At 54.9% G+C, this 19,679-nt stretch overlaps 1 protein-coding gene across 1 annotated transcript in view; it reads left to right on the forward strand.

Annotated features, from left to right (window-relative positions):
• Positions 1-19,679, forward strand: part of Cfap46 (cilia and flagella associated protein 46) — an 82,488-nt gene that overhangs the window by 52,025 nt on the left and 10,784 nt on the right. The window contains exons 39-50 of the mRNA XM_071610803.1: positions 247-423; positions 1,115-1,250; positions 6,631-6,816; positions 7,534-7,722; positions 9,471-9,605; positions 9,679-9,858; positions 10,231-10,401; positions 16,216-16,313; positions 16,787-16,863; positions 17,340-17,470; positions 17,940-18,061; positions 18,780-18,868. Of these exons, the coding sequence (XP_071466904.1) occupies positions 247-423; positions 1,115-1,250; positions 6,631-6,816; positions 7,534-7,722; positions 9,471-9,605; positions 9,679-9,858; positions 10,231-10,401; positions 16,216-16,313; positions 16,787-16,863; positions 17,340-17,470; positions 17,940-18,061; positions 18,780-18,868 (1,691 nt within the window). The remainder of the gene's footprint in view (positions 1-246; positions 424-1,114; positions 1,251-6,630; positions 6,817-7,533; positions 7,723-9,470; positions 9,606-9,678; positions 9,859-10,230; positions 10,402-16,215; positions 16,314-16,786; positions 16,864-17,339; positions 17,471-17,939; positions 18,062-18,779; positions 18,869-19,679) is intronic.

A 19,679-nucleotide genomic window follows, 5' to 3' on the forward strand; every position in this document is an offset into this window, starting at 1 on the left:
AGGAGCATGAGCCCCCTCTCTCCCTGCAGATGCCATGAACCCGCTGTGTCCCCACAGATGCATGAGCCCCCTCTGTACCCACACATGCATGAGCCCCCTCTGTACCCACAGGAGCATGAGCTCCTTCTGTCCCCGCAGGAGCATGAGCCTCCTCTGTTCCTGTAGGATCATGAGCCCCCTCTGACCCTGTAGGATCATGAGCCCCCTCTGTCCCTGCAGATGCATGAGCCCCCTCTGTCCCTGCAGGATCATGAACCTTCAGATCCAAATCACCCAGAACTCAGAGCACAGCAAACTTCCTGACTGCTGGGTTTTGTTCAAGGAGATGGATGATCAACTGCTGAAAATTGAAGAAGACTTTATTAAGTGTGGCTATGAGGAGAATTGTGTCAATATAAAGCTACAGCGTGCAAAGATAAAGAGGTGAGGGCCTTGTTCCCAATTCCACCTGTGGTGGAGCACCCCAGGGCCTTGCTGCCCACAGCAGGCCCAGCCACAGCCTTTGCCCCTTCATGGAGGATATCCACTGCCTCCCTCCTGAGCCCTCATTCATCCCTGTCCCTCTCCCTGCAGTCCCATGGGGTGCTGGGCAGCTCCTCCCCCTGCCCTGGCCCACCTGTCTGGAGTCACACTTTGCTCTCCTCCTGCTCCTGTCCCACCCAGGTGGGGCACCCTGCAGACATGCACACCTCCACAGACTCCAATGTGTTCACACCCCGTTCCCAGGGCAGGACCCACTCCTCCAGCAAGGCCTGGGTGGATGCTCCACCAGCCTTGGATGCCCTCGTGTCCACCCCATGCAAGTGCTGTGCAGGTGCTGTGGGGGACAACTGATCACCTTTCCTGGTGCTGTGGGATGCTCCCCAGACGTCTCCTGGGCAGACCCCTGGTTTGTAGGCAGAGGGTCAGACCGCAGGCCACATCATTCCAGCAGCTCACCTTAGCTTTGAAAGATTCTGAGAACGCTTCACATGGAAGTGTCTCATTACAGTGCCCTCAGTGCTGACGCAGTGAGCAGCACAGGCATGCAGAGATGGAGCACTCCACACTCGTTGGTACCAGAGCTGCACGTTTAACCTGTCTGTTCCTAATTCCACCTTCATGTCTTGTAAAGGTTTTGTGCCCAAAATGAGACAGACAGAGAACAAAAAGTCACACATTACTTGGAAGCGCACGACCTGATCCGGAAAGCCGTGGCTGCAGAGGAAGAGCTGTTTCATAGGATCCGAGGTTTGCTGGCCCTTCAAGAGGTGAGTGGCCGGGCTCTGTGAGCACCGCCGGCCATCTGCATGCTCACTCCCCTATGCTTCTGTGTGAGGAGCAGCCATGACCAGGTTCACACTCTCATGACACAGACAGAACCCATGAGGCCTGCACTGCCAGAACGCTGAGCATTAACACGGCAAACCACAGCCCTGAGCCAGAGTCCAAGCCTGCCACAGCCATGGCAGGAAGCCCCAGTGGGGACGGCTACCCAAGTCCAGGTGACAGAGCTGAGAGCTGAGAAGCAGGCAGCCAGACCCTGTGGGGTGGAGCCCAAGGAAGGAGAGTGCTGCACCTAGGTGGTCAGGTGCCCAGCATGTGCAGCTGAGCCTGGTCAGCACAGTTGCTCAAGCTTGGGCAGAGAGGCCTGGAGGATTGTAGGAACAGGGCAGAAGCAGTGCCTGCTCTCTGCAGCCCCCTGAGAAGCGGCAGCAGCCTGGGGTACTGGGCGAGGGCAGAGAGGGCCGGCCCTGAGCAGTGGCCAGGTCATGTAAGGAATCAAGACCACTGCACACCTGCCAGAAAGCACATGGGCCCAAGGACAGAGAGGGTGGGAAGTATCTCAAGCCAGCACTGACCCAGGAAAAGTGGGGTGGCCACAACTGGTCAGATAAGTGGGTCCGGGGAAGCTGCTCCCCTGCCCTGCACGAGACTAGGCAGGAGGACCTGGCTCTCCAGACACTCGTGTGCCTGGCAGGAACACACCAAAGGTGACCTACTCCAGGGTCCCCAGCACTTCCCCTTCCCCTCCTCCTACCTGTCCCCCTCTGCTCTCTGGTCTTCCTTCCCTTTATTTATTGTTCCTAAATTGGTGCATTAGGGTTAGGCATAAAGGGCATCCACTGTGATGTGTCCACATGTCCACACACAGCCTCATTGGGCCAGTGGCCTCCTGCTGTCCCTCCTGTCTCCCCCTCAACCCCCACCACCTACTCCACTCTCCCTCCTCCTGTTTTCACGAGATTCCTCCTCCTTTTATTTAAATTCCTTTTCTCTAGCTTTCACATTTGACTCTCAACTTTTCCGATCTGCTGAGTTCCATCCATTTGCCAGCAAATGCCATGATTTCATCCTTCTATTTAGCTGATAGAATTCCACTGTGTATATGCACCACACTTTATTAGCCCATGGAGGTGGGCACTGAGGTTCCCTAACTTGGTGATTGTGGACGGCACTGAATAAACGTGAGAATGTAGTGTCACTATAGTGACTCTTTTGGATAAATACCAAGGAGGGGGATAGGATAGCTGGCTCATATGCGAGTTCCATTCCAAATTTTTTGAGGAATCTCCATACTACTTTCCAAAGTGGCTGATTTTCTAAAAAGATTAAGTAAAACCTAAAATTTTTTAAAATTATAATGAAGACAGAGACAAATCTACAATTATGGTGAGAATTTTCAATTTCCTCTCAATTATTAGTGGAATGAGTAGGAAGAAAATGAGCAAAGGAGTGGAGGATCTGAATCAGTCAGTCAATAGGCTCTGATAGCTTTTTATAAAGTGTCCCACCCAACGACAGTGGATGACCTTCTCTCATGTGCCCAAAGAACCTTCAACACAGACTGTATTCTGTACCATAAAACAAGTCTTAATGAAGTCGAAGGATTTAAGTCAGACAAAGCATGCACTGGCACCATAATGGAGTTAAAATTGAAATGGATGGATCCACAGATACTGGAAGCAGACTAGGGGGTGTGGGGGTGCAGTGAGGAAGGTGAAGGCTGACCTGGGGGACAAGGCCTTTCCCGGGAGGGATGAACATGTTCAGCAACAAGAGCTGAAGCTTGCACCGTGTGGTTGCCCCTGATTCTACACTTTAAAATGGTTGATTTTATGTCAGATACTTTTTACCTCAATTCAAAAAATCAAAAGCTATATATGTGGGAAGCCCCAAATAGTCGGAAATTAAAAAGCATACACTCACACAGCTATGGGCCACAGAAGAAATCAAAAGGGAAAGTGTTTGAATTCAAGGAAAAAATGTCCATCATTGCAAAGATGTTTCTGGCGCAGTCCTGGGCAGGGACCTGGGGTTTGCAGCAGTAAGCACCTGCAAAAAGAAAAAAGATCAGATCTCAGTCCACTCTCCACCTTAAGAAGTAAAGAGCAAACTAAACCCAAATGAGTAGAAGAATAGAAATTAAAAGGTCAGAGTGGAAATCAGTGAATTAGAAATCAGAAAAGAGGAAGCCTACAAAGCCAAAGCTGGTTCTTTGAAGGACCAATAAGTTAATACACTTCTAGTCAACTTGATCAGACAAAAAAGAAAGGACATATGTAGCTAATATCAAAAAGGAGGCAACGTTGCCACAGACTCCACAGAGAGTGACAGCATAGAAAGGGAATGTCATGAACTTGCAACTCAGGTGAGCAGACTCCTTTAAAGCATGACCCACCAAGTCCCTGGAGGAAAGAGGTGACTTACAGCTCTGTGCCCAGGAATCTACTCTGGATTGGGAGTACTCTCACAGAGGAGAAGCCAGGCTCAGGTGACTTTACGATGAATTCTACCAAATATGCAAGAAAAATAATACCAGCTCTGCACAGATCCTTCCAGAAAGTAGAAAAAGAGGGCATATATCCCAACTTTTCTATGAGTCTACTATTGCCCTGATTCCAAAATAGGACAAAGACATTGCAAACAACAACAACAAAATTGATATTTCTCATGAATAAAAGTACAAAAAATCCTAAACAAAAATCTAGAAAATTAAATCCAACAACATATGAAAAAGGTAATACATCATAACCAAGTTAGGGTTATCTCAGGAATAATTTTACATTTAAAAAATGTGGTTCAGCATATTTTTTGACCCAATAAATAAAAACCATATGATGCAGGAATATTGTTTGACAAAGCCAGGCGCTGTGGAGCACGCCCGTAATCCCAGCAGCTCAGGAGGCTGAGGCAGGAGGATGGCGAGTTCAAAGCCAGCCTTAAGAAAAGCGAGGCACTAAGCAGCTCAGTAAGACTCTAAATAAAATACAAACTTGGGCTGGGGATGTGGCTCAGTGGTCAAGTGCCCCTGAGTTCAATCCAAGGTGCCCCCGCAACACACATACACACAAAAATCCATATACAGAAGAGGGACATTTCCTCAACCCAAGGAAAGGTATCTATTAACAAACTATAGCTAAAGTCATCCTTATTGACAAGACTGAATGTTTCCTTCTTTTAATTAGGACGAATGCAAGGAAGTATCTTTGTACCACTTTTATCCAACATTATTTAGGAAATTCTAGCCAATGCAATAAGTCAAGAAAAAGACAGTAAAAGGATCCAGCTTGGGTAGGAAGAAGCTTGACAGTAACATGATGGTATAGAAAATTATTTGCAATGTACTGATTAAACATTAAAGCTACTAGTAAAGCTAAATTAAAGCTCATAAGCAAATTAAGTTAAAGCTAACCAATGAATTTAATCAGGTCATAAGACAGAAGAACAATATGCAAAAATCAATCGTATATTTCTATGAACTAGGAACTATCAATCAGGTAGTAAAAATTCAAAAATAGTATCATTTATGGTAGCATTAAAAAATGAAATTTTACCCCCCAAATATGAAAATTTGTACCGTAAGAACTACAAAGCATTGTTGAGAAAAATTAAAAGACCTAAGTGAATGAAGAACCATATGGTTCATGGATCAGAACAGTTAATTGTTAGGATGTCAATTCTCCCTACATTATCTGCAGGATTTTTAATAGAAATAGAATGAAATTAAATTTCATATGGGAATGCAAAAGGCCTTACACAGCCAACACAACTTTGGAAAAGAACAGTATTAGACATCTAATGCTACTTGATTTTAAGTCCTGTTATAGAGTTACAGGAATTGAGAGTATATTTTTAGAGTAAGAGCAGGCCAACAGATCCATCTGGCGCAGCCCAGAAGCAGGCACACACATACATCAGGGACTGGCTCCCAACAGAGGAGCCCAAGCTGTCCACAGCAGGAAGGACAGTGTTTAAATGGTGCTAGAATAACTGGAAGCATATGTCCAGAAAGCGGAAGTCCAAGTCCTACCTCATACTGCATGTAAAAGTCAGCTCAAAATGGCTTGTGGTCCTAGGCAGAAGACCTAAAGTTATAAAACATCTAGAAGAACACAGAAAACACCTCTGTGGCCTCAGATTTGGCACACTTTTTTTGGGGGGGATACTAGGTATTGAACCTAGATGCACTTTACCACTCAATCACAACCCCAGTCATATATATATATTTTTTAATTTTGGGACAGGTTCTCACTAAGTTGCTGAGGGTTTCCCTAAGTTGCCAGCCTCAAATTTGTGATCCTCCTGTCTCAGCCTCCTGAGTTCCTAGGATTACAAATGTGCACTGCCACACCTGATTGAAGATTTCTTTTATTTGACACCCAAAGCATGATTCATAAAAGAATAAATTGAAAAACTGGACTTTTCTTCAAAAGATACTGTTAAGAGAATGATGAAAAGAGAAGCCACAGATGGGGCAGGAGTGGAATATTTGCAAAGCATATCCAGAATATATGAAGAACTTTCAAAAGCTAATTAAGAAAACATGTAGCCCAATCAAAAACAAGTGAAAATAGGGCTGGGAATATAGCTCAGATGGTAAAGTGCTTGCCTCTCAGGCACAAGTCCCTGGGTTCAAACCCCAGCATCACAAAAAAAGGGAGATATTTGAACAATTTAGACATCTCCTCTAAGGGACTGTATAGATGATAAATAAGGTCATGGAAGACAAGCATCATCAGTCGGTTAGAAAACCCAGGTCATCACGGGGAGAGCCCCTGCACCTGTGAGGATGGTGGCGTTTCAAAGCTGACTACCCCAGTGGTGGCAGGAGTGTGGGGAGCTGGAGCCCTCAGGCCGTGAGAATGGGAGCTGTAGGAGTGCTTTGGAAGGCCCTTGGAAGTCCTGAGAGGAGTGAAACTTGGGCACCCCACCCCAGGCATGCCCTCCATCCAGAGGAACACTGGTGTGCCGTGCTCAGGGCACCTGGGTTCTAGTAGCCCACACAGAGGGGTCAAGTGACTCGGAAAGTAATAAGCATGCGGCCACAGCATGGAGAGACCTAGAACAGCCGCACCAAGTTGGGCCAGAGGGTGAAGCCCTGTGGTCCCCTCACACTGGATGGGGCACAGGCAGCTCACTGAAAGCCCCAGTGGTTGCCTAGGAGGGAGGCTCCGGAGGCAGTGGCATGTGGAGTGGCCAGGGCCAGGGACATGGAAGGGCACCTTTGTGGCCTCGGTGGTGGTGGTTTGAGGGTGCATGTCACACTTGAGATGCTCACAGCTTCGTTCTGTCCCTTAGCACTGTTGAAGCGTGGGCTTGGGTGCACGGAAAGTGCGCAGTGCCCTGACGCCCGCCTGGCTCTGTCAGCTGCAGAACACCAACACCCCTCTGATGAGGAAGCTGGCCCGCCACAAGCTCAGCCTGGCGGAGGGGTCCCTGGACCTGCTGCAGCTTATGTGGGAGGAGGGGCTGGAGCAGCTGGAGCCACGGTCCCTGGAGAAGCTGCTGGAGACCTACCTGCAGAGCACCAGCGACTACACGCCCAGCGGCCTGGTGACCACGCAGCCCCGCACACATCCCCTCAGGGGCTGCCTCCATCTAGTCACACCTAGGGCTCCCTTGGCTCTAGTGGGGACCCCAGCCAGCCCTGCACCTTGCCTACTTAGCCAGGTGGGCCCTCGAGTGACCAGGTGGCTGCTCTCCTCCCCATGCTGGGAGCTCACCAGCTTGCTCCCTGTGCCACCTCAGGGTTGTCCCCCAGGTCTGGAGACTAATGGTGTGATAGTGCCGGGCTCCAGCTGAGTGGCCAGCGGGCTGCAGAGGGACAGTGGAGGGCCACACTGCACTTAAAAAGACCCAGCGGCAGGCTGGGGTGTGGCTCAGGGGGACAGGCTTGCCCAGCAGCACAGGCCCCCGTTGCAGCCCCAGTACCGCAAAAGCAAAAACAAAAAATGAATTGAATCTGCAAGATATTTGGAAGGAAATATGAACCCTTCCATTTTACATTTGCTTAGATATCATGGAATAGGAATCAAACCAATTTGACATAAAGACAAATGAACCAAAGACAGCCCTGAAATTGAACTTGATGTTCCAGTGAGCTGCCAGTCAAGCTTATATAAGAACACTGTCTGGCCTTCCCACACCTAAGCCCTGGAGACCCCCACCCCACCTCCCAGGGCCTGTTAAGGGCTGGTGGGCTGCGCCGTGTGGTGGGCAGGTAGATGGCCGCAGAGAGGCCCCCTGACAAAGCCTCTCCTCCCCCTGAAGCAATGGTTCATGCTGAAGCGCACCCTGGCACACTCGGTGCTGGCACAGCTGGAGAGCCTGCAGCCACTGAGCGCAGGCTGCGTGGAGATCCGTGCCCGGCTCCTGGGCCTGGCCGGGAGGGCCCTGCACCTGCTGGCCATGCAGGCAGACCCTCTTCGTCCCTACTTCTGCTGGGAAGACGGCTTCTCGGTAGGTGATCCCGCTTCCCAGTCCAGGCTCTGCAGTAGACCTGGGGGTGAGATGATGGAAGGGTCTGCCCTGGTGTCTCCCCACCTCAGTCTGGTGACACACAGGCCCCTGGGAGCTTCAGAAGCACCCCCACACACCCCTCTGGCCACCGTAACAGTTACAGTGTAGGCCACAGGCCAGTGGCCCTGCCCTCTACCCACATGCACCACCCAGGGAGCCAAACCAAAGCTCAGCGCCCATTGCGCCAGTGGGCCCAGGCACCTCCGAGAAGGGCTGTGAGGACCTTTCACTTCAACCCCCCCAGGGCCCGGGAGAGGCTGCTCCCCAGGGCAGGGCTGATCCCTGGGGTAGGGGGGCTGGTCTACTCCCCAGGGCAGGGCTGGTGCTTTGGTGGGAACAGCCTGCACACTGAGGACCCCAGTGACGGCCCTGAATGCACCAGGTACCCTCCCAAGAGCCCACACAGAGGTGGTTCCTCCTCCAGGATGGCAGCCCAGGGCACAAGCCAGGGCTTCCCTGCTGACTGGCTCCTGTAGAACACCTCTTCTTGCCCAGAGCACAGCTGTGTCCACCAGGCTGAGCACCAGTGCAAATCCTGGCAGGAGACCATGAGCCTGGGTGATCCCCGAGCTTGTTTGTCCTGCACCCTAAGGGTGAACTGATGGAGCTTTGGCTCTTCACTCACCAGTGTTCATGAGCACCTACCCAGGTGCCTCTGAACGTGGTCTGTGTGAGCCGGAGTGGGTGTCTCATCCTCTGATGGTGTTAACCACCCTGGCCAGCAGAGGCTGTCCCCAGAGATGCATCAACCCACACATGGGGCCACAAGGCCCCATGAAACACACCTCTCCACCCCAGGCCCGGTCTCACCTTACCTGATCCCTCCTCCTGGCTGTTTGGCCTCTTGGGAAAGCGGAGTCTGTCTCTGGCCTCCTTCTCCTCTTCCAGGAGGCACCCTTCCTGGGAGCTCTGCTGGGGCCAAGTCTCTAGGTCTGCCCTTGGGCCATTTCACCCTCTGTTTTCTAAGCTCCGTGGGTCCCTTGCCGACGTGGGGGGTGATTCTGAGCGTGCTGTCTGACTTCAAGGCCACGGTGCTGGCCACAGGCCTCATCGACACTGGTTCTGATGGTTGTTTGGAAACTGTGCCGGGGATCCCAGTCTCCTGGGGTTGGTGAGGCTGTGTGGCCCAGTGCTGGTGGGTTTGGTGGACATTCTGCTCGCTCGGGCATCAGTGGGGCAGCAGGCTCTAGACCAAGGCCACCTGGGCCCTGCACAGCCTCGGCTTTCCCTCTACCTGGCCCCCAGGGACTGAGACAGTCTGCAGTGTCCCACTAGACTGTGACCCTGGGCCCCACACACCCAGGGCTCCCCATCAGCCCCAGTTCTCCGGCCACTCTCCCTTGACCTGCCCTTCCCCTTCCCTTCCTTCTGTTTGTTTCCTGGCCAGACTGAGCTCCCAGAGCACAGGTGGGCACCTCAGCTTGGTGCTGCCATGCCAGCATGATGCCTCTGTCCCAAGACCAGGGTGCTTGGGCTCCCTGGGTGCCACCTCCCCACCTGGTGGCAGCTGGCAATCAGCTCAGGCCCTCAGACCAAAACCTTCCCAAGTCCACTAAACCAGGCTTGGACAAGGGCAGGCAGGCTCCGGGCAGTGGGAGGCCAGACCACGGCCTACAGTGACCCTGGGGGCCCCTGCTGACCAAGCAGGAATCCACAGTGCCCTCTGCCTCCTGCTGTGTGCTTTGTAGGTGGGCGCTAAGCTGAGCAGGCTCCGATCTCTAGAGCAAGAAGCAGAGAACAAGAGTGCCAAGGCCTTTCTCGGGGACCTGCCAGCCTTCCGAGCAGCCCCCGAGGGGAACTGCAAAAAGGGCCAGAGTCTGAGGGTATGTGCCTTGCTGCTGCCCCCCAGTGGCCTCTGTCTGCACAGCACTGAGCCTGAGCCCTTTCTACCTGCAGAGGAGGATGGTGCTGGCCCAGAGGTACCTGGCCCAGACCTCTGAGGTGCTGCTGCAGTGCCTGCAGGTAGCCCTGGACAGAGGCCTCCTGGGCCTCGCAGCTGCCGCCAGCCTAGAGATGGTGGAATGCATCGGCACCCTGGACCCTGTGGCCACCTGCCAGTTCCTGGCCCTGTCTCAGGTAGGGCTCTGCCCTGTGTGTCTGCAGCTCAGAGTATGGAAGGCGTCCCCCAGCACCCAGGGCCCTCCTGGCTGGGACTGTCATCATGGGAATAGGCTCCATCAGAGAGAAGAGCCGCAGGCCAATGGGCCTGGCCACAGCCATTGGCTGGAAGGAGGCTGGGCCTGAGGCTGCAGAGTCCAGCCACAGGTGCTTGGGGCTCAAGTGAACACACTCTGAGCTCCCCGCCAGTCCCCACAGTGGGCAAGCACAGAGACCATAGAGCATGGCCCGGAGAGGTGTGGCTGTCGGGGGAGTGTGCCACCCAGTCTGACTGCCCTCCGTCCAGCCCAGTGAGCCTCACCCCCACAGCACCTGGCTGATCTGTTCCAGAGCTGCACAGCCTCCGAGGTCATGCGGGGCATCCTGTCCACAGCCGCCGCCAACACCAGCAGCTCCCAGCTGGCAGCCCTGCTGCAGCTCCGGCACCAGCTACAGCTACAAGACAAGACTTCCACCAGCCTGCTCGCCAGCGTGGAGCAGAGGCTGGCCACCATCTCCAAGGTGATCTCCTGCACCCTGCAGACCCCCCCCTCTGCCCCAGTGCCAAGAGGGCAGCTTTATGTCATGCAGGCTCAGGCCCAGGTTCTGCTACTGGCTTCGGGCCGTGTGGCTCTGGGAGGCCTCTCTACCTCTCTGAGCCTCGTGGCCTTCTGGCCTGGTGGGATGGTGACCCCTCACTCTGTAGGCGGCTGCGCGTGCTAGGGTGGGGAGGGTTTTGATGAGGGTGCTCCGCCCGGGGTCTGCGGGAGCCCTGCTTGCTCAGAACCCTGTGGCCACACTGTGCTGAGGGGCTCCAGAGCGGGCAGCAGCTGCCTTTCTTTTACTCACACCAGCAGCTTAATCCGAGCATTGAGAGGGAAAAGGTGAACTTCCACCCTCCTGGACACCAGGCGGGAGCACCTGGCCAGGTCCTCCTGGCCTCTTCCTACTGACTGCTTCCAGGTGCCTCCGTCCACGCTTCTTAGGAGACTTGGGACTAGATTTCTCTGCTGATGGGGTCAGGGGAGCCTCCTGTTCACTGGAGGATATTGGGCAGCATCCCTGCCCCCCATAAGGACAAGGGCATTTCCACTCCTATCCCTACTGTGACCACGTCTCCAGGTGTTACCAATAGGAGCAAATCATCCCTCCAAGAACCAGCGCCTTCAGCCCCAAACGGAAACCCAGTCTCCTGGATCCAGGAGGGAGACGGGAACAGAGGCTGGAGGTCTGAGGCTGGCCCAGTCCTCAGAGCAAGGAGGCTGGACCTGAGTGAGCGCTGCGGGACGCCAGCACACCAGCCGGGGGCGGGCCCCACGCTGCTGCTGCCAGCCGGGCCCTGGGACTGGGGATAGGGCAGTGCTGACCTCGTGGGGAAGGCCGGCACAAGGTCATGGCATCCACAGTGTGGAGCCTGGGGCCAGAGCACGGAAGAGCACAGACCCGGGACAGGGCGGAGGAGGGCTCCGTCCAAGGTAAGGCCATGGCCACCGCCACAGAGCCAGTGCATAGTCCCAGCTGCGGCAGTAGTGAGAAGTAGTAAGCTGAAATGACAACAGAAAGTGAGCCAAGCGTCCATCCCCAGTCCCAGGTCGCTGGCTAGGACGGACTCAACAAAGAGTACATCAGCACAGCCCCGGGGGTGGAAAACCAGGCTGTGGGTCCCACGGGGTCACGAGACACCAGCTGGGGGACCCAGCAGTGTCCAGGGCTTACTGGAGTCCACCTCAAAGCTTCCGGAAGGCAGTGACCCAGAAAACTGAGTGGAGACCATGGGTTCCAGCCGTCTCCAGGACACTCTGGTCCCACAAGCGTCCATAGAGGCCACCAAAGATCGAGAGTCAGATGTGCAGGTTTCAGGAACAGTATGACAGCCTCAGCTTGGACTGGAGGCTGGAATACAGACAGGAGAAGGCCCAGCAGCAGAGGAGGCTTGGGGACAGAGGCAGCAACGATGGACCTCCAGAGGGCCCAGCATATGCTCTCGCTGCGTCGTCACGAGAGCACAGGGTGCACAGGCTGGAAGCCAAGAGCCTCTAACGCTGGGGAGCGTGGGCTTCCGAACCCCAACCAACCCCCCACTGGGCAACACCAGAAAATCACCCTGGGCACGTGGGAGCAGAGAGCACAGAGACAGCCCTCAGGCAGCCAGAGAGACCTGCACGCCTCCACGGCTGAAGAAGAGCGGCCAGTCCCCGATTCGAAGGCTCAAAATAAGGGCATTAGGCAAATAAGGGCATTGTTCAGATCCTTTTAATAAAAATGCAACTGGACAATAAAACAAAAGAAAAGCTGAAAGGGGGCTCAGGCAGGGAGGAATACCCCAGACAGAAGCAGAAATAGGCAAGAGGGGATGGAGATGGGGCCAGGGCGAAGTGCTGCAGCCACAGTGGGAGGCTGCACAGTCCCAGAAGGGCAGACCGTTCAAGATCCAGCCACCCCGGGGGAGAGGCCGCACAGCCACAGAGATGACTGTTACACCCCAAGGGTGGCACTGACACATGTGTGGCCAGGTCAGTACAATACAACCGTTGTCCACAAGATGGCAAAAAAAAAAAAAAGAAATGTAAAAGAGATGGTCCCCATAAACAAGGAGAGTTCAGTAGCAGGGAAAAAGCAATATATGGGTGATCACAATATAAATTGACTAGACACTCCACCTCCAAGACAAGATCGTCAGACTGGATAAAAGAAAAACAAAGGCCAGGCACAGTGCTCCACACCTGGCAGCCCAGCTCCTAGGGAGGCTGAGCCAGGAGGTTTCGAGCTCAGGGACAGCCTGGGCAACTTGGCAAGACCCTGTCTCAAAATAAGAAGGACCGAAGCTGTCACTCAGTGGCAGACGCCCTGGGCCCAGTCCTGGGCTTCCTTTTTTTTTAGTTGTAGACAGATACAATACCTTTATTGTATTATTTTATTTATTGATGGGGTGCCGAGGATTGAACCCAGTGCCCCACGCGTGCAAGACAAGCATGCTACTACTGAGCCACAACTCCAGCCCCCTGAGGTTTTTTTTAAAAAAAGAAAAGAGAAAAAAAAATCTATCTGTACGTTACTTAAATAGGCACTTTACATATAAGGACCCAGAAATGTTGAAAGTAAACGTGAGAAACACATAAATCACAAAAAGACAGATCAGATGAAAGCTAGCAGACTTGGGACAGTGCATCACTAGCACGAGGGGCACTCCTGATGGTGCAGGGGTCAGCCCAACCAGGAGTCACCGTCCACCAAGTACTGTGGTTCTGAAATGCACAAAACATGGACAGAAATAAAAGGAGTCATGGCAAACCCACAGTCTAGTGGGACACTGCAGACTGTCTCAGTCCCTGGGGGTCAGGCAGAGGGAAAGCCAAGGCTGTGCAGGGCCCAGGTGGCCTTGGTCTAGGGACAGCCAGAGCCTGCTGCCCCACTGATGCCCGAGCGAGCAGAATGTCCACCAAACCCACCAGCACTGGGCCACACAGCCTCACCAACCCCAGGAGACTGGGATCCCCGGCACAGTTTCCAAACAACCATCAGAACCAGTGTCGATGAGGCCTGTGGCCAGCACCGTGGCCTTGAAGTCAGACAGCACGCTCAGAATCACCCCCCACGTCGGCAAGGGACCCACGGAGCTTAGAAAACAGAGGGTGAAATGGCCCAAGGGCAGACCTAGAGACTTGGCCCCAGCAGAGCTCCCAGGAAGGGTGCCTCCTGGAAGAGGAGAAGGAGGCCAGAGACAGACTCAGCTTTCCCAAGAGGCCAAACAGCCAGCAGCCACATCAACAGAGCATGAAGGGAGCAGATGAAGGTGACAGCAAACTGGATGCAGGAAACACTCGTGGAGCAGAGAAAACCAACACCTGCAAAGCTGGCCCCCAGAGGAGGGCAGCAAGACTAGTAAACACAGAGACCCATCAAAGGAAAAGGAGAGAAAAGACGAAATTCCAATGTTTGCAACATAAAGACAGGACGCCAAAAAGGTAGCAAAGGACTGTGCACCACATCACCCCAAAATAAAAATGATTCTGAAAAAAAAATATGTAATGCTCCAGAAAAATAGAAAATATTCAGACAGAAGATCAAATAATAGAACCCATGGTCAACATGATTATGAGCCTCAACTGTCATAAAGAGACTGATTATCAATCAGAATCACCATGAAAAGTAAGCAACTCTGTTAAAGACTACCAGGTATCAATCTGCAAACATCCCTTGTATTTTTATATGCCAGCTACAAACAGTAGTGAAGTGAAGTGAAGTGAAGAATGGAAATTGTGTAAATTATACCATCTCATTCTCAGTGGCATCAAAAAAAAAAAAAATCAGAAAGTGAGTACGTAGGGAACCATGTAGGAAACCACTCGTAGAACCTAGATAATGAAACTGCAAACCCCTTCAGGAGAAATGAAGAATGAGAGATGGAGAGAGGTCCCGTGTCCATGGACGAGGAAGAACAGAGCCAATGGAGAGGGTGCCTTGTGTGAGGTTGGTGAAGCGGAAGTCAATGGAGAACAAGGAAGTAAGTGGAGAGAGGTCCCGTGTTCATAGATGAGGACGAGTGGAACAAATGGAGAGAGGCCCATGTGCCTGGGCTGGAGGCGCCAGGTACTCAGCTACCTTTCCTCTGCGTGGACAAAGGAGGCCATTTCTCCTTCAGCTGCTGCCCTATCTCTGTTCCCCTGAGCTTTGGTCAGCAAGAATAACCTGGTTGGCCTGGTGTTATAAATACCTCACAGGTGAGCCACAGAGCTGCCACTCTTGCCCTCCTGGGCTCCCCTTGTGGGGAGCCTGCAGCTGTGCCAGGTCCTGCTCCTGGGAAGCTGACACTCCTTCCCTTGTGGGGAGAGATAGAAGCACTAACGGCAGAAGGGGAGAAGTGATTGATGGTGTGCACTGAAGGAAAAGCTCCACGGGGCCATGGAGTGGGACACAGAGGTCTCGGGCACACCACTGGCTAGGTCCTGTCCTGCCTGCTGAAGGGCTGGCATCCCTCCTTAACAAGACAAACACTCAGGCCAAGACTAGGGTTTTACAGAATGTACTCACAGGCCCAGTTACATTTTTAATGTATTTGAGTTCATTAGTCTTCAAGGAAATGCAAAATTTAAAACCACATCAGATACCAACAGACACCCACTGGAATAGCTAAATAGAAAATGGGGGCTGGGGGCTGGGGACTGGGGTTGTGGCTCAGCGGTAGAGTGCTCGCCTAGCATGTGCGAGGCCCTGGGTTCGATTCTCAGCACCACATAAAAATAAATAACTAAAATAAAGGCATGTGTCCAACTACAACTAAAAAATAAATATTAAAAAAAGAAAATGGGGGCTGGCCTCTTACGGTGACTCTTGGTCAGCCTGGCTGAAGGTGGTACCATAATCCCGCTGGAGAATAGGCAGATCCGGCAGTCCCCAGCAGTTCTGCTGGGTTCTGGGCCCAACAGAAATGCTTCACTGTGCTCCAGAGAACACATGCTGGAGGGCTCTTCATGGCCACATTCATGGCAGTGGATCAGAGATGTGGCAGCAAAGAGGAGCCACCTGCATGGAGCTGGACATGAGCCACTGGGCAGAGGGGCCAGCCTGGGCCATCAGAAGTTGCTCAGAAACCCTGGGGAAGGGCCGGCCAGTGAGGCCAGCCATACCATCTGTTCACCTGCCGTGGGCACGGCCCATGGAGAAAGAGCCACCTTGCTTTTCAGGTGGGTTTTCTGTTGCATAGTTGAAAAGTTTGGACCTGAAGCTGCAAGCATTCACAGCTGGACTAGGGAGGGCTGCTCACACAGAGGACACAGGCCGCCCAGACCCCCTAGCCCAGGTGTGCAGCCATCTGTCACTATAGGGAGAAGCCAGGGTGCAGAGTCTCTGTCACTCAGGACCTCAGTGCCCAAGGCCCACAGTACACAGGTGTAAAGGCCTGGGCACAATGGCAGAAGCCACCCCTGACCACAGTCCAGGGCCCCACAGAGCACCCCAAGGGCTGGGCAAGGGAAGGCCTCCTTCAGGGCCACAGGGACAACTGTGTGTGAGTCTGCATGTGCATGCACTTATGTGGTGCAGGAGGCAGGACGGGGGACAGGGACTTGAGGAGGACTGGCCAGGTGCTCCATTGTATTGTTTGGGTTTCTGTACAAATCCAGTTGCTCACTCAACAAGTGGTCAGAATAGGACATTTCTGACTGGCCAATGGCTTTCCCTGCTGCCCCCTTGTGGTGGCCACGAGTCACTCCCATTCATGGGAAGGACTTCTGGACCGGTGCTCTGCAGGATGCCTACCGCTATGGTTGCTTCTTGTGGGAAAGCCGTGGAAGCCAGCCCCAGGTCCTCAGTGCATCCTTGCCTCCCATCACACAGGCCTGGCAGAACCTCTGTGTAACAGAGCAGCATTTCAATCTCCTGCATGAGATTCCACCCACCTACCGAGTCCTCTTCCTGCATCATTCACAAGACAGGTGAGGCCTTGTTCCCTTGGAGAAGTCCACTGGGGAGGTGTGGACCCAGCTGGGACGGCCCACTTGCAGTAGAGGGACATGGGCCCCTTCTCTGAGGGGTGGGGCCACCTCTGAGATCCATCCCCACACAGGGTGTTTGTGTCTGGTCTGGGTGGGCCTAGATTTGAGGACCTGAGGTCACTGTGGAAGTGCGGCAGAGAGCTGGACAGCTGGACAGCCTGCTCTTGCTGGTCTGCACAGAGCGTCCCCAGTGGCAGGAGAACCAGCACTGCTGGTTGAGAAGTCCCCCACGCCGCTGTGCCTGCTCTGTCTGACGGCAGCCCTTGGCCCAGCCTCTGCCCGCCACTCACAATGGGAAGGCACCTGTCGGGGTGTGTGGTTGAAGAACTGGCCCCTTCAGGCTTCCCCAGGACCCACAAGCCTTGACCCCATCTCTTGTGGGGACTCACCTGCACCCCTACATCCTGCCCCAGGACCCGTCTGTACGGCGCTGCCTACGAGAGACCCAAGTACCAGCCCTCAGCCAAGGGGAAGGTGCAGGAAGTGGGTGGTGAGTCTGGGCTTGGACAGGTGCTCTGCAGGTGGGCTGTGGGAAGCCAGCTGAGACACCTTGGGCCGCAGGCCTCTCACTTCCAGGAGGTAAATGCCTGCCCGGTGCCCCACTGGGGCAGCTGTGCCAGGCCAGAATGGGCGAGGAAGAGGCACCCAGGTGTTTCCAGGGGTCTGGAGGAACTGGCTCCACCACCCTGCTCTGCTCTCCCTGCAGCACCTGAAGCTTCCCACCATCTGTTGACCCCTCTTCCTTGAGCACCACAACCTTGCCCCTCCTGTGGCCCCGGGAGGACGGGCGACTCCACAAGGAGGAAGGTCCACCCGTCCTGCAGCTCCCTCTGGGGACAGCAGCACTAGGCTGGGTGCCTGCACAGGGAGTCCTTCCCAAGTACTTTTACAAACCTGCCTCCTCACACTCCCAGGGGCTCTGCTCAGCCCTGGATGGGGACCATGGGTGTGTCTGGGTCTCCACAGGCCACTGCAAGGTCATTCGTGTAACTGTGAATCCAGCTGCCCTCTCAGACCTGTTGGCCAGTGCCCAGCAGTTCTATGAGCAGATCCAGGATCAGATATTCAGTGAGGACACCACCCAGAACACAGGCATGGTGAGGCCCCAGGTCAGAGAACCAGGTGGGACGGGCAGGCGCTGGGCCCAGAGCCCAGGTGGGTGAGGATCGATCGATCCACCCAGGTTGTGGTGAGGGCTCTTTCTCGAATCCTTGGACCACGTCAGACCCTTGAGGAGGGGGCCCACCCAACTATGCTCTGCAGTGCACAGGGTCATCTCACAGCGTCCTGTCCCCACAGGTGGCACCCTCCTTGGTATAAACAGAGACCAGAGGGGAATAGGGTGTCAGAGTGGCTTCAGAATGAAATTCTGGGGGCCTGGGAGAGGTGGGGTGTGTGACAGGGCAGGGTCTGCCCATGCCCTGAGCTGGGCCCCACGTCCACCAGGCTGTGTCCGGAGGGACAGGAGCCAGGTCCTTTCCCGTGGGTCTTCCCTCTCGGCTGACCTGGGTGGGGTGGGGCCCTGACAGCCCTCCTGATGGCAGGCTGTGGTTTGGGTTGAGGCAGGAATCAGACAGCCCGCACGTTGGGGAGCCGGGCAGCAGCCAGCAGAGGACCAGCGGCGTGCTGGCGCTCATGGAGGAATATCTGAAGCCGCTCTTCCCCCTGCTCAGCCTCCCTGAGTCCAGGTGCCTGCGTGGCCTTTGGCTGCTGAGCATGTCCGGCCACTTCCCTGGGGCGGTGGCAGGGCTGGGCGAGGTCGAATGGGGGCCTCCCCTGTGTGGAGTGTGAGCTGGGGCTCCGTGCATCCTCCTGGGAGCCCACGCAGAGGTGCGGGCGGGGAATGCGAGGACCAGCCCAGCCGCCTGGAAGCCAGCTCCAACACCCAGGACTCGCCGGAACCCCACGAACAGGGGCACTGAGGGTAGCAGGGGCCAAGGGCTTCTCTCCTTGGATCTTGCTCCCCTGGAGACTCAGGTCTGAGGCCGTGGCACTGCAGAGCTCGCTGCCACTGCAGAGGGGGAACCGTGCAGAGTCCTTCTCCAGAGAGGCACTGGGCATGTGGCAGGAGGGCCCTGCCACGCCTGTGAGCCCCAGGCTGGACATGGCAGGGAGAAGGAGCTGGCCCGGGGTCCAGGTCTGGCCCCTCAGATCTAATTTGGGAGGAAATCAGGGGGGTTGGGGGATGGGCACTCTGCCAGCAGAACAGAGATCCCCCTGAGCCCTTCTCTGCTCACACTTTGTGAAGCCAGCCCAGCCCTGGCCCAGGAAGACCACCCCCCCCCCCCAGTGAGAAAGCGTCTGCTCTCACGGCCTTGTCAAGACCCAGGCCGGAGGGGCACTTCTTCTATTCTGCGTGTGGTGTCATCTGGTTTTTAAGCCTCAATGCGTAGCTTTGGCTTTCAGAACACAGATGCCTGTGGTTGTGACTGACCCAGGGAAGTCAAAGGGCAAAGAGAAAGAGCGGAGAACGTCTGTTGTACAAGGTGTGTGGAGTGGTGCAGGCCCCGGCACCCTGGGGAGCTGGGGTGCCAGGGGAGACAGGGCAGGCCATGGGAGCTTGTGGTGCGGGGAAGTGGGGAGGTGGGCTGGGACTCACCCTCCTGCCGGGGAAAGCTGAGGTGGACCAGGAGCCCCACACAGATCTGCTGGCCTCAACTTGAGGCCCCCCGGGGCCCTGGGTGCCAGGCTGAGTGGGGAGGCCCTGGAGGCTCTGTGCACAGCAGCTGTCAAGCACACTGAGAGGGGCGCCCCACCCTGGTGCACCTCACCCTTGTGCATGAGGTGCCCAGAGCAACGGGCATGGACCATAGGCCCTGTGGGGCGGGGAAGGCCAGGGAGGGACAGGAGGAGAGTGCTGCCAACCCCACCCTAGAGAGCTCACAGGAGAGGCCCCTCCACCCTCACCTTGCCTGGCCTGGCCACTGGGGGCTCCCAGGCCCTGTCCCTGTTTCCCACAGGCCCACTTCTTGTTCCTCAACCTGGGGAACATCTGGCTGTGCTCACAACCCTGTCCCAGCAGATGTCATTGTCTGTTTTTCTGTCACCCACAAAGAATCCTTGAGCAAGGACAGGGGTGGTCACTGACACTGCCAGAAAAACACTCTGGTTCCCAGAAGTGCCAGGACCCAGTGTCCTGTGAGCTGCGGACTGCGGACCCCACACCTGGGGAGGGAGGTCTGGGTCTCCAGCAGTGGTCGGGAGTCCCCCGCACTCCTGGCTGGCAACAGAGCTCCACTCCAGGGGCCACCGAGAGCTGAGCCTCTACCTGGCTCCTGGCATCAGGAGGGAGGGTCAAGCTCTGTC

Source organism: Marmota flaviventris, chromosome 4 (assembly GCF_047511675.1).
Source record: "Marmota flaviventris isolate mMarFla1 chromosome 4, mMarFla1.hap1, whole genome shotgun sequence".
Taxonomy (NCBI): Eukaryota; Metazoa; Chordata; class Mammalia; order Rodentia; family Sciuridae; genus Marmota; species Marmota flaviventris.